This window comes from Nerophis ophidion, linkage group LG13 (genome assembly GCF_033978795.1).
Source record: "Nerophis ophidion isolate RoL-2023_Sa linkage group LG13, RoL_Noph_v1.0, whole genome shotgun sequence".
Lineage (NCBI taxonomy): Eukaryota > Metazoa > Chordata > Actinopteri > Syngnathiformes > Syngnathidae > Nerophis > Nerophis ophidion.
In genome coordinates this window covers 36100018-36114521 of record NC_084623.1, presented here as the reverse complement: position 1 = coordinate 36114521, position 14504 = coordinate 36100018, and the positions used below count along the sequence as shown (strand labels likewise).

Here is a 14504-nt window from a genome sequence, read left to right as displayed (position 1 = left end):
ATAGTCAATAACAGATAAAAAGGTTGTTTCCACCAATTTCTGTTTCACAGTAAAAGAAAAGCAAGACTTGTTTCTATAATAAAATCCCAGTAAAAGTTTGTGTTTTTACAACATACTGAATATGCTCCTTAAAACTCAAGTGGTCATCAATTAAAAATCCCAAATATTTAAAAGAAGATACTAACATAATTTGTTGCCCATTTCTCGTTAAAATGTTTTCACACAGTGCTGATCGTACAGTTTTTGATGTGGTAAAAAACAAATGCAAAAGAAATGTGCCGCGCGGGCCAGAAACAAGACGATATCACCAAAAAACAACTGCATTAGAGAAATGCTGCAATTTCCAGTAACAAAACTGTCAGGGATGCCAGTATTTACAATATTTTACAGTATTGTTTAACATATTCTATATCAGGGGTAGGGAACCTATGGCTGTAGAGCCAGATGTGGCTCTTTTGATGACTGCATCTGGCTATCAGATAAATGTTATAGCTGACATTGCTTAATGGACAACACCTCCCACCCACTACACTCGGACCTTGCGGAGAGAATGAGCACGTTCAGTGGAAGGCTCAGACTCCCAAAATGTAACACGGAATGACACAGGAGATCCTTCATACCGACAGCCATCAGACTGTATAATGCATATGTTCCTTCTTGACTGCACTTAAATGTAGAATATATGTAGAATATATTTATATTATTCATATATTATAAACTATTATTATTGTCTATTGTGAGCGAACTGTGGTGCTGAATTTCCCCCAGGGATCAATACAGTACTTTCTATTCTATTCTATTAACACGATAAGTAATGAATAATTCCGCTGGTAATCACGATGTTAAAAATAACGTTCAAGATATAAAACATTCTCATGCATTTTAATCCATCCATCTGTTTCCTACCGCACCTGTTCAAGAAATAGCAATTTTATTAAAAAAAATAGAGACCTATCATACTCTAAAAATATTGGTCTTATTTAAAAAATGCACGCATTGTATTCAGTGTTAAAAATATAATATGGCTCTCATTGAAATAAATTTTAAAATATTTGGCTTTCATGGCTCACTCAGCCAAAAATGTTCGTGACCCCTTTTCTATATGTATTGTGCTTTTTTTCTTTGTCTCTCTCTATTCTTGTAATTGTACTGCTTTTTTCTTTACATCATGGCCAAGGGACTACAGATAAAAAACTGGCCTTCTGGCTAATTCTGGCTTTTTTTTTTACCCATGTGTAGCAATGTGTTTTATTTTATTTTATTTCCAATTTTTTTTATTAATCAACCCTGTGGCTGCGTGGGGTCCCTCCGGGTACTCTATCTTCCTCCCACCGCAGAAAACATGTACCTGGGGATAGGTTGATTGGCAACACTAAATTGGCCCTAGTGTGTGAATGTGAGTGTGAGTGTGAATGTTGTCTGTCTATCTGTCTTGGACCTGTGATTAGGTGGCGACTTGTCCAGGGTGTACACCGCCTTCCACCTGAATGCATCTGAGATAGGCACCCCCCGCAACCCTGAAAGGGACAAGCGGTAGGAAATGGATGGATGGAATCCAACAAAACCAAACCATAATAATGGACCACAATGGAAACAAGCCTTTTGGCTTTTTGTGCCATCCATTTGCCTTTTTAAAGTATTACATGGATTCAATTATTATGATGTCAATAAACTTCTCAATAAATCAATCAATCAAAAATAATGCAATTCCAAAACCAAACCCCGACCGAGCAACATTCAGAATACCAATAAATAGAGCAATTGAGAGGACACACAAACTTGACAAAAAAAAGTCCAAAAGCATCATCCATCCATTTTCTACTGCTTGTCCCTTTTGAGGTGGTGGGGGGTGCTGGAGCCTATCTCAGCTGCATTCGGGCGGAAGGGGGTGTACACACTGGACAAGTCGCCACCTCATCACTGGGCCAACATAGACAGACAACATTCACACTCACATTCACATACTTGGGCCAATTTAGTGTTGCCAATCAACCTATCCCCAGTTGCATTTTTTTGGCGGTGGGAGGAAGGAGGGAACCCACGCATTTATGGGGAGAACATGCAAACTCCACACAGAAAGATCCCGAGCCCGGGATTGTACTCAGGAACTTCGTATTGTGAGGAACATGCACTAACCTCTGTTCCACCGTGCTGCCCTAAATCCTAAAGCAGTCAAACAAAAATGAATAATATCAATTTGATATTAGTCCTGTGTTTTATGAAATTGCATTGTACCCTTTGAAATAACATAATCTAATCCAAGCAACGGACCCCAAAGGGAATAAGCGGTAGAAAATGGATGAATCGAAGGGTTATAATGACAAAGACACATAAACATTTACTTTCATCACTGGTTATCACCGACAATTGTTAGCCCGTTAGTTCTCATTTGGTATGCTAAAATAAAACATACTGCTGCTCATATAGTATTAATGCAGTGTTTCACAACCCCATATTTTGCATTACAAAAATGTACCCGCACCCCAAAAGTGACAAGCGGCAGAAAAATGGATGGAAATGTAACTGCACACCACCGAACATAAAACATAAATGTGTTTATAATCTGCAATCTAGTGAAAAAACATTTAGTTGTTCTATATGTGACCATATGTTGCTGGCTTAGACTGTTACATTTCTGTACTGTCCATCCATCCATTTCTACTGCGGGGGGTGCTGGAGCCTATCTCAGCTGCATTCGGGCGGTAAGCCTGGTACACTTTGGACAAGTCTCCACTTCATTACAGGGCCAACACAGATAGACCACATTCACACTCACATTGTCAGACCAGGGCCAATTCAGTAAAAAAAAACACAAGCAATTTTTGGACTAATTGGGATCTTTCTGTGTGGAGTTTGCATGTTCTCCCCGTGAATGCGTGGGTTCCCTCCGGGTACTCCGGCTTCCTCCCACTTCCAAAGACATGCACCTTGGGATAAGTTGATTGTCAACACTAAATTGGCCCTAGTGTGTGAATGTGAGTGTGAACGTTGTCTGTCTTTCTGTGTTGGCCCTGCGATGAAGTGGCGACTTGTCCAGGGTGTACACCGCCTTCCGCCCGATTGTAGCTGAGATAGGCACCAGCGACCCCAAAAGGGAATAAGCGGTAGAAAATGGATGGATGGATAGATTAAATCTGATAGTTTGCCAAAGCACACTTGATGATCCCTCATTAAAGGTGCTGCTTGCAACTTCCTCATAGTAACATTTTTCAAAGCAAAAAATATAACACACACACAGTTTAGATAGATAGATAGATAGTACTTTATTGATTCCTTCAGGAAAATTCAAATTCCAGCACCAGTGTACAGAGTTGAGATCAATTTAAATAAAAGTAAAAAGTAAATAATGGGGGTTTAAATGGAAACAAAAAAGAGAAATATTACAATGAGAATAAAAACTAAAAAGCAACAATGGGAATAAAAATATAACCGTAAAATAAGAATATAACAAAACAAAGTAGGCAGTAGTGACCAAGTTATGAAAACGTATTGCACTGTTATTGTTTTGCATCCCCTGTCATCCTAGTACCCCCCGCCCCAGCGAGGAGTTGTACAGTCTAATGGCGTGTGGGACAAATTAGTTTTTGAGTCTATTAGTCCTGCACTTGGGATGAAGCATTCTAGAACTGAACAGGCTCCTCTGGCTACTGATAACGCTATGCAGAGGGTGACTGGCATCATCCAGGATGCTCACTAGTTTGTCAACAGTCCTCTTCTCTGCCACCGTCACCAGTGAGTCCAGTTTCATTCCGATTGTAGAACCGGCCCGCCTGATCAGTTTCTCAAGTCTGGAGCTGTCCTTCTTAGATGTACTCCCCCCCCCCAGCGCACTACCATGTAGAACTGAACACTGGCAACCACAGACTGGTAGTACATCCACAGGAGTTTTTTGCAGATATTGAAGGAGTGCAGTCTCCTGAGGAAGTACAGCCTGCTCTGTCCTTTCTTGTACTGGTGGTCCGTGTTAACCATCCAGTCCAGCATATTGTCCACCCAAACCCCGAGGTACTTGAATGAGTCCACGGTCTGTACCTCAACTCCCTCGATCACAATAGGTTGTGACCGTGGACTGGACCTCCCAAAGTCAATGACCAGCTCCTTGGTCTTTGATGGATTGAGCTGCAAGAGGTTCGTGTGGCACCAGACAACAAAGTCCCTCACCAGATTCCGAAACTCCTCCTCTCTGCCGTCCCTGATGCACCCGTCGATGGCTGTGTCATCCGCGTACTTCTGGATGTGACACATCTCTGAGTTGTAGCAGAAGTCAGCGGTGTACAGGGTGAAGAGAAGAGGGGCCAACACCGTTCCCTGCGGTGCTCCGGTGCTGCTGATCACAGTGTCAGACGTGATGTCCTTCAGTCTGACGTACTGTGGCCTGTCGGTGAGGTAGTTTGAAATCCAGGCAACCAGGCAGGGGTCCACTCGCATTTTGTAGAGCTTGTCCTGAAGGAGGCGGGGCTGGATCAGTCCAGGATCCTCACAGTGCCATTTCCCTCATCCAGGTGTGAGTGGGCTCGATGCAGCAGGTAAAGGATAGCATCCTCCACACCAACGCCTGCCTGGTACGCAAACTGCAGGCTGTCCTGGGCATGTTGCACCTGTGGTCTGAGGAGGCTGAGAAAGAGCCGCTCCAATGTCTTCATTAGATGAGAGGTGAGAGCCACTGGTCTGTAGTCGTTCAGCTCACTGGGGCAGTTCTTTTTGGGAACTGGAACGATGCATGACGTCTTCCAGAGGGTGGGCACTCTTCCCAGCTGCAGGGTGAGGTTGAAGATCCTTTGAAGTGGTTCACCCAGTTCTGCAGCACAGGTCTTCAGGAGTCGGGGGCACAGCTTGTCTGGGCCTGCTGCTTTCCTTGGCTGTAGCTTCCTCAGTTGACCTCTGACCTGGTCCGCAGAGATGACTAATGTCTGCGTAGAGGTGGTGGAGGGGGGTGCTGCCATGGCTGGGGGGGAGGTTCGTTAAGGGGAGCAGAAGAGGGGGTGGCTGTGATGGGGAGTGGGGGAGTGGAGAGGACATGGGCTGGTTAAACCGGTTGAAGAAGTTATTCATCTCATTGGCCCTCTCTATTGTCCCCACAACAGCTCTGATCTTTGTCTTGTGGCCTGTGATGGTTTTCACACCTTCCCAAACCTCCCTCATGTTGTTCTGCTGCAGCTTCTGCTCCAGCTTCTTCCTGTAGCTGTCCTTAGCCTCCCTCACGCATCGTTTCACCTCCCGCTGTGCTGCTCTCATTGCCTCCCTGTCTCCACTCCTGAAGGCAGCTTTCTTCTTGTTGAGGACAGCTTTAATTTCTTGTGTTACCGAAGGTTTGTTATTAGGGTAGCACCGAACAGTCTTAGCAGGGCAGATCACGTCCACGCAGAAGTTGAGGTAATCTGTGAGACAGTGAGTCAGCCTATCAATGTCCTCACCCTGTGGAAGCAGCACGTCCCAGTCTGTGGTGTCGTAGCAGTCTCTGAGGGCATCTTCCAATTCAGGGGACCACTTCCTCACATAGCAAGTGTTAACAGGCTGTCTTTGGACCATGGGGGTGTATTTTGGCCGCAAATTAACAAGATTGTGGTCAGACTTCCCTAGTGGGGGGAGGGGTGTGACCCTGTATGCATCCCTGACATTAGAATACAGTAGGTCAATTGTCCTGTTGTTTCTCGTGGGACAATCCACAGCCTGGTAAAAAGCAGCTAACGTTGAGTCCAAAGTAGCATGATTAGTTTGTAATGATTAGTGGTTTTACACAACATTTTTGTTTGACAATTTTCTATATTTTTCATAATTACAAAGTTAATGTAATAACAATTTTAACCGGCCGAATAAAGTGATTGCTGTTTTGGGCTGTCACTCACCTGCTCTCATCAACAAGTATGCGCAGGGAGCGCGCGCACATATACAAAAGCAGTCCAAAAGAAGCAACAAACAATTTTCAGTCATGCTGTAGTTATGATAAAATATACATTCACCGACAGCTAATACTAGCTGTCCAACTTGCTATTAGCTAACAACACCTAAAGCTAATGCGTGTGCATGTGTTACGTACGTACGTAATTACATAATTACGTTGGTAAAGTTGTGAGAGGGCGTGATATACTGTCTAGAATGTTGGGAAATTTGACACCCTCTCGGCATCTGTGTAAATGTTGCAAACAGACCCTTTAACACTAGTTTGGATAGGAATCACTGCATTAATGTTTATAAAGGCACATTACTGCTGTTGAGTGTTACTTTCTCTTAAGTATACCATCCATCCATCCATTTTCTACCGCTTATTCCCTTTCGGGGTCGCGGGGGGCGCTGGCGCCTATCTCAGCTACAATCGGGCGGAAGGCGGGGTACACCCTGGACAAGTCGCCACCTCATCCACTTAGTCCATATCTTATTGGAGTTAGCATATCCTATATGCTTACTGTGATGTGTATCCTGTTTAGTCTTTCCCCTATAGGTTTACAGCTTTCCCACATTAGAAAGGTTGCAATGTTAGTTAGCCATTATATACCCAAGCGGGAAGATTCAACAGTTGTTACTTTTATTGATTTGTTTTTGTTAAATTTTTTAATGACAATTATTTGATTGGCAACACTAAATTGGCCCTAGTGTGTGAATGTGAGTGTGAATGTTTTCTGTCTATCTGTGTTGGCCCTGCGATGAGGTGGCGACTTGTCCAGGGTGTACCCCGCCTTCCGCCCGATTGTAGCTGAGATAGGCGCCAGCGCCCCCCGCGACCCCGAAAGGGAATAAGCGGTAGTAAATGGATGGATGGATGGATTATTTAACAAATGAGCGAGTTACACCACAACACAATACCAGGGTTCATTATGTAGTGCACCCTTCAATAAACTTCACTTTGCAACATATTTTACTTGGATGTTCTCTTCTAAAGGCTTGCAAGGCTGTGGACCTCCCCCTCCTATGCAGAACTCCATGAAATGAATAAAGCACCACAGCCTGGAACAGGACCCCCCTCTCACCCTCACCCTGCCCCCTCCCCTGGCCTTTCACAGGTAAGGTTATAAGTCTGTGTATGTACTGTACTGGGGATGTCACAAAATGAACAATTTCATATCACGGTTATCATTATTATCAAGTAATTTTTTAAAATAACTTAAATTGATGCATTATTAAAGTATTTTGCATACTTTTAATCTTAGTATTTTATCTATTTTAACGGCTAAGCTTTTATGGTTTTAAATAAAGGTTTGTACTGGAGAACTTTGTTTTATTGAAATGAAAAGTGCCTGACAAATAAAATCTATCACCGTTATTTATTATTTCTGGCGGGCACTGTGGTGTCCTACTCTGTTCAGCAGTCCTTGAACCCCCCCATAGAAAAACGCCTCAGTCTTAATCCTCAAAGTATTGAACGATCAATCTGTTCTAAGAGAGTACAGCTTGTTGATTGAATGTACACAGTTGAATAGCTTGGACAGCATTTTGTTTATATAAGTTTAGATTGGGGTGTGTCGCTTCTTAATGGCGGAGGATGTTAATGGCTTTTGTTTCATGTTAGGTTTTAAGCTAGCAAGCTGGCGCCAGTCAGTCATGAATTTATCAAACTACAGTTATCTATCATGGTTTTTCGGTCATTTTGATTTAAACCGTAATAATAATTAACAGTTGGACTTTTTAACACAGTCATCATTATTTCTACCATGAATTGATTTACGTGGACCCCGACTTAAACAAGTTGAAAAACTTATTCGGGTGTTACCATTTAGTGGTCAATTGTACGGAATATGTACTGAACTGTGCAATCTACTAATAAAAGTTTCAATCAATCAATCAAGTTGCCGTTTAGCGTTACACACCTAGAATGTACATACTAGGGTTGTAACATCAGTGTAATAATGTGAATAGGTATAATAACGTAATATTACTGATACACTCTATACCTGTGATGTCAGAGATGACATCCATTTCCTACCGTTTATCTATAGCCGGGGGGCTGGAGCCTTTCCCACCTGCGCTCAGGCATATTTATTATATTTATTTCACCTTTCATAATTTTTCATTTTAGTTTTTATTAGTGAAAACAAGTTAAACAGCTAAAAGCAAATGTGTAAGTCATGCATGCAAAATTATAACCGATTTCAAAGGGCCCGGCCTTCTTTTGTGACCCATCCAAAATAAATGTTCCCTTATCCAGATGTATAAAGGGATTGGTATACATTTTTACCGACACAAGTACGGGACACGCGGTAGAAAATGAATGGAAGTACTAAATTGGTACTTCTGATACGGTACCGGTTCTTAAAGGGGAACTGCACTTTTTTGGGGAATTTTGCCTATTGTTTACAACCATTATGACAGACATGACGATGTATGTTATATTTTTTTAAGGCATTATAACAATTAAATAAATGCAATCAAAAGTCCGCTTACAAAGGAGCCTATGGGAGACACTCAGTTCTGCCTATAAAGCCATTAAAAGTAAGGTTGTATATACATGATGTAAGTATATATGTAATGTAGTAACAGGTACATTTATAATAACATTTAATATTTAAGTGTTTTGTACCCCGCCTACTGCCTGATTGCAGGTGAGATAGGCTCCAGCTGCAAAAAGGGACAAGCGGTAAAAAAAGAATGGATGAATGGATGATAATTTTCGGCATTAATTTCAAAAACGCATCAGAACGTTTGCTATTATTTCCCTTAATCACTGATTTCTGCTCACTGCAGACTACATTAGACGCCATGGCTCAGTTAGTAGAGCGGCCGTGCTATCAATTTCAGGGTTCCTGGTTCAATCCCCAGGTTCCGGCAACCGAGTCATGTCCGTTGTGTCCTTGAGCAGGCCATTTCACCCTTGCTCCTGATGGGTCATGGTTAGGGCCTTGCATGGCAGCTCCCGCCATCAGTGTGCGCATGTTAAAAGAGTGTCAAAGCGCTTTTGAAGGTAGAAAAGCGCTATACAAGTACAGTGGGGCAAAAAAGTATTTAGTCAGCCACCGATTGGGCAAGTTCTCCCACTTAAAATGATGACAAAGGTCTGTAATTTTCATCATAGGTACACTTCAACTGTGAGAGACAGAATGTGAAAAAAAAATCCAGGAATTCACATTGTAGGAATTAAAAAAAATATATTTGTAAATTATGGTGGAAAATAAGTATTCGGTCAATAAGAAAAATTCAACTCAATACTTTGTAATATAACCTTTGTTAGCAATAACAGAGGTCAAACGATTACTATAGGTCTTTACCAGGTTTGCACACACAGTAGCTGATATTTTGGCCCATTCCTCTATGCAGATCTTCTCGAGAGCAGCGATGTTTTGGGGCTGTCGCCGAGCAACACAGACTTTCAACTCCCTTCACAGATTTTCTATGGGGTTGAGGTCTGGAGACTGGCTAAGCCACTCCAGGACTTTCAAATGCTCTTTACGGAGCCACTCCTTCCTTGCACGGGCGGTGTGTTTGGGATCATTGTCATGCTGGAATACCCAGCCACGTTTCATCTTCAAAGCTCTCACTGATGGACGGAGGTTTTGGCTCAAAATCTCACGAAACATGGCCCCATTCATTCTTTCCTTAACACGGATCAGTCGTCCTGTCCCCTTAGCAGAAAAACAGCCCCAAAGAATGTTTCCACCCCAATGCTTCAGAGTAGGTATGGTTTTCTTGGGATGCAACTCAGTTTTCTTCCTCCAAACACGACAAGTTGAGTTTATACCAAAAAGTTCTATTTTGGTTTCATCAGACCACATTACATTCTCTCAATCCTCTGCTGTATCATCCATGACATTCTCTCAATCCTCTGCTGTATCATCCATGTGGGCAAACTTCAGACAGGCCTGGACATGCACTGGCTTAAGCAGGGGGGACACGTCTGGTACTGCAGTATTTGATTCCCTGTCGGCGTAGTGTGTTACTGATGGTAACCTTTGTTACTTTGGTCCCAGCTCTCTGCAGGTCATTCACCAGGTCCCCCTGTGTGTTTCTGGGATTTTTGCTCACTGTTCTCATGATTATTTTGACCCCACGGGATGAGATCTTGCGTGGAGCCCCAGATCGAGGGAGATTATCAGTGGTCTTGTATGTCTTCCATTTTCTGATAATTGCTCCCTCAGTTGATTTTTTCACACCTAGCTGCTTGCCTATTGTAGATTCACTCTTCCCAGTCTGGTGCAGGTCTACAATTATTTTCCTGGTGTCCTTCGACAGCGCTTTGGTCTTGGCCATAGTTTAGTTTGGAGTCTGACTTTTTGTGGCTGTGGACAGGTGTCTTTTGTACAGATAACGAGTTCAAACAGGTTCCATTAATACAGGTAACGAGTGGAGGACAGAAGAGCTTCTTAAAGAATAAGTTACAGGTTTGTGAGAGCCAGAGATCTTCCTTGTTTGAAGTGACCAAATACTTATTTTCCACCATAATTTACAAATAAATTCTTTAAAATTCCTACAATGCGAATTCCCGGATTTTTTTTTCATATTCTGTCTCTCACAGTTGAAGTGTACCTATGATGAAAATTACAGACCTCTGTCATCATTTTAAGTGGGAAAACTTGCACAATCGGTAGCTGACTAAATACTTTTTTGCCCCACTGTGTATATATATATGTATATATATACATAAGTGTATTTATTTATATATATACATAATATATATATACTGTGTGTGTATATATATATATATATATATATATATATATATATATATATATATATATATATGTGTGTGTGTGCATATATATGTATTTATACATATTACACATATACACATGCACATACTGCTGATTGGCTGTTACATGCACTCTGAATACCCACTGTTGATTGGCTGTTACTGCTCTGCTTGTAACCAATCAGATTGTTCTGTGGGTTGGACAATGCTGGGTGCTGGAGAGACATACTGACAAAGGCAGAGGCAGAACTAAGCGGAGCAGCTTGTTAAGACTTTAGTTTAGGCGGTGGCTCTTTGTTGTTAAGGTGGCTGCCTTAACAACCAAGCGCTGTGAGAAACCCTGACGTGTGTGTGTGTGTGTGTTAATTATAATGGGAGTGTGTGTACTTTGTTAAAATGCAGGTCACAACATTGTATTGTTGGCGATTTGTGAATGTTTTTCAAGAGGGCTTTGTGGGCACAGTACAGTACTCCCATTAGCTACATTGTTAACCATTTTGTTTTCGATGACTATTTGGATAGATTATAAATTAGAATGCATATAAAATTCAAACATAGCTGAATGCAATGGAGGTGATACATACATAAATACTTTTTACGACATCGCTGAAGTTGACATTTGTAACTATCTGGTTGCCACCCCATCTTTTATTCTCTGCTTCAATTGATCTTTTGCGGGTTGATTTCCTCTCATGTAGTGACACTCCTTATGTACTCCCTATTTCCGCTGTCATGTTAGGCTTCTGTTGATTTTACATTTTGTTTTTTGCAGTCCTCATTCCCCCTTGGGCAGCCCCCTTCTGTTGTATTTGCCACCACACCACCCCCACAAATGAACCCAACACCTCAGTCCAGACAGGTAGGAATACTCAAGTTTGCTCTGGCCAAACATGCACACACACACACACATGCATTCTTATTTGTATCCCATAATATACTAAATAACACATTCAAGTACACATACTATATACACTCTGTAAAGAACCGACCTTCTAATTTGAATTAGTGTTAAATTCTTCACCTTAATAGATTTCTCCCTTCCGCTTAAGCGGAATGTTTGTCACAGATAAAACATTTTTTAAAATTATTTGTTTCACATGAAGAAACATGTTAAGTTCTCCCTAGGGTGGTGCCCAACCCCTCCACAAGGTTTCAAGTATTGTTTACTAACATAAGAAATAACACACCATATCAACAAGAAATGATCTCTTTGGCTATAGTGTCACTGAACTGCTCATTTTAGGAAATTGATTATAGGGGTTTTGCCTAAATCTTCCTCCCTTAATAAAGTATGGTTCTTTTAAATGTTAAGTACACTTAAAGAACTGTCTGATAAATGTTTACTGTACATAAGTTGTAGCTGGTTATCATAGTTTTGACTCCCTGGTTTAAAGCTCAACACATATTTTATTTAAAGGGGACCTATGTTGAATTTGTCTTATCTCACTATTGTTTTTGTACAATGTTAGATACTTGTGTTGAAAATGCCGAAGCATCAAATCATAATTTTCATGTATTCTGACATGAGCTTTCACACAATTTTGGATGGCTCTGTTTGCGGGTTTTGCAGTCTGGCTACGTTATGACGTCACTGCGAGGTGGAAGCACTTATTTAGACATCAAGGGCCTGATCTAGGGTTGGGCAATAAAACGATATCGATATACTGTATATCGCAAATTTCCTCTATAGAATTATGAGGCACCTGCGCGTGTCAGACTGCAAAAAATTTAAATCAGCACTTTTACGTAAATAACTTCCAGATCTGTCATTAAATTTGGTTTAAAAAATTTGATAATCTTGCATAATTTACTATGTAAATTGTTGTTTGCATCTATGGGACTGCTGTAAGCGCGCACACACATTACGTGCATTCTTCTTTCCTCATAATGTTCCATTAAGTCCACCCTTATTTAGAGTTAACTTTAACCTGATTTACTAAAGGTTTGTGTGTACAAAAACACGTACATGAAGCGGATCTGCTAAATTTGGGCGCAGAGGATTGTGTCCCTTCAGTGAGCAGAATAGGTAGCGCAATCCATTTAGCGTGTCTGTCTTCATAAATATGCAGAATATATCCTGATAGACAGAAACCCCACAATACTAGAAAGAGGAGATGCAAATATAATGATTCAGCACGTGCAGTGTGATTTATCAAGGCTGATCACTGTTTAACATGTACAAACCCCGTTTCCATATGAGTTGGGAAATTGTGTTGGATGTAACTATAAACGGAATACAATGATTTGCAAATCCTTTTCAACCCATATTCAATTTAATGCACTACAAAGACAAGATATTTGATGTTCAAACTCAAACTTTTTTTTATTTTTGCAAATATTAATTAACTTAGAATTTCATGGCTGCAACAATTGCTAAAGTAGTGGGGAAGGGGCATGTTAACCACTGTGTTACATCACATTTTCTTTTAACAACACTCAAACATCTGAGAACTGAGGAAACTAATTGTTGAAGCTTTTAAAGTGGAATTATTTACCATTCTTGCTGGATTTACAGCTTAAGTTGTTCAACAGTCCGGGGTCTTGTTGTCGTATTTTACGCTTCATAATGCGCCACATATTTTTGATGGGAGACATGTCTGGACTGCAGGCGGGCCAGGAAAGTACTACGACAACTACGAAGCCACACTGTTGTAACACGTGGTTTGGCATTGTTTTGCTAAATAAGCAGGGGCGTCCAAGATAACGTTGCTTGGATAACAACATATGTTGCTCCAAAACCTGTACGGCCCATTCAGCATTAATGCTGCCTTCACTGCCGTGGGCACTAATGAACCCCCATACCATCACAGATGCTGGCTTTTGAACTTTGCGCCTATAACAATCCGGATGGTTATTTTCCTCTTTGTTCCGGAGGACACCACGTGCACTGTTTCCAAATATAATTTGAAATGTGGACTCGTCAGACCACAGAACACTTTTCCACTTTGCATTAGTCCATCTTAGATGAGCTTGGGCGCAGCAAAGCTGGCGGTGTTCCTGGGTGTTGTTGATAAATGGCTTTCGCTTTGCATAGTAGAGTTTTAACTTGCACTTACAGATGTAGCGACCAACTGTAGTTACTGACAGTGGTTTTAGGAAGTGTTCCTGAGCCCATGTGGTGATATCCTTTACACACGGATGTCGGTTTTTGGTGCAGTATGCCTGAGGGATCAAAGGTCCATAATATCATCGCTTACGTGCAGTGATTTCTCCAGATTCTCTTAACCTTTTGATGATTTTACAGACGGTAGATGGTAAAAATCCCTAAATTCCTTGCAATAGCTCTTTGAGAAATGTTGTTCTAAAACGGTTCGACAATTTGCTTACAAATAGGTGACCCTTGCCCTATCCTTGTTTGTAAATTACTTAGCATTTCATGGAAGCTGCTTTTATACCCAATCATGGCACCCACCTGTCCCCAGATAGCCTGCACACCTGTGGGATGTTCCAAATATGTGTTTGATGAGCATTCCTCAACTTTATCAGTATTTATTGCCACCTTTCCCAACTTCTTTGTCACTTGTTGCTGGCATCAAATTCTAAAGTTAATGATTATTTGCAAAAAAATTTTTTTTATCAGTTTTAACATCAAATATGTTGTCTTTGTAGCATATTCAACTGAATATGGGTTGAAAATGATTTGCAAATCATTGTATTCAGTTTATATTTACATCCAACACAATTTCCCAACTCATATGGAAACGGGTTTGTATGAAAATGATGTGCAAACTGTACCAGTTACGCACACGGCTGTGAGAAAAGAGGTGCCTGTACTACTATATCCATGTGTCTGTGTCAACATATTTGGACTATCAAGAATAAAAAAAAAAATAGCCAGAACATATATTTAGCAATACAGGGCTTCTAAAGCTACAGCTATTAAAACAAT

General features: G+C 41.1%; 1 protein-coding gene across 2 annotated transcripts in view; it reads left to right on the top strand.

Moving 5' to 3' along the window:
* Positions 1-4532: 4532 nt before the first annotated feature.
* The window catches only part of LOC133564494 (eukaryotic translation initiation factor 4 gamma 1-like), a 93033-nt gene continuing 83061 nt past the window's right edge, over positions 4533-14504 (top strand). The window contains exons 1-3 of one of the 2 annotated variants that reach the window (XM_061918847.1): positions 4533-4653; positions 6878-6998; positions 11388-11474. In XM_061918847.1, coding sequence (XP_061774831.1) covers positions 4634-4653; positions 6878-6998; positions 11388-11474 — 228 coding nt within the window. In that variant the 5' untranslated portion in view covers positions 4533-4633. The remainder of the gene's footprint in view (positions 4654-6877; positions 6999-11387; positions 11475-14504) is intronic. The other variant, XM_061918846.1, reaches the window with a different exon arrangement.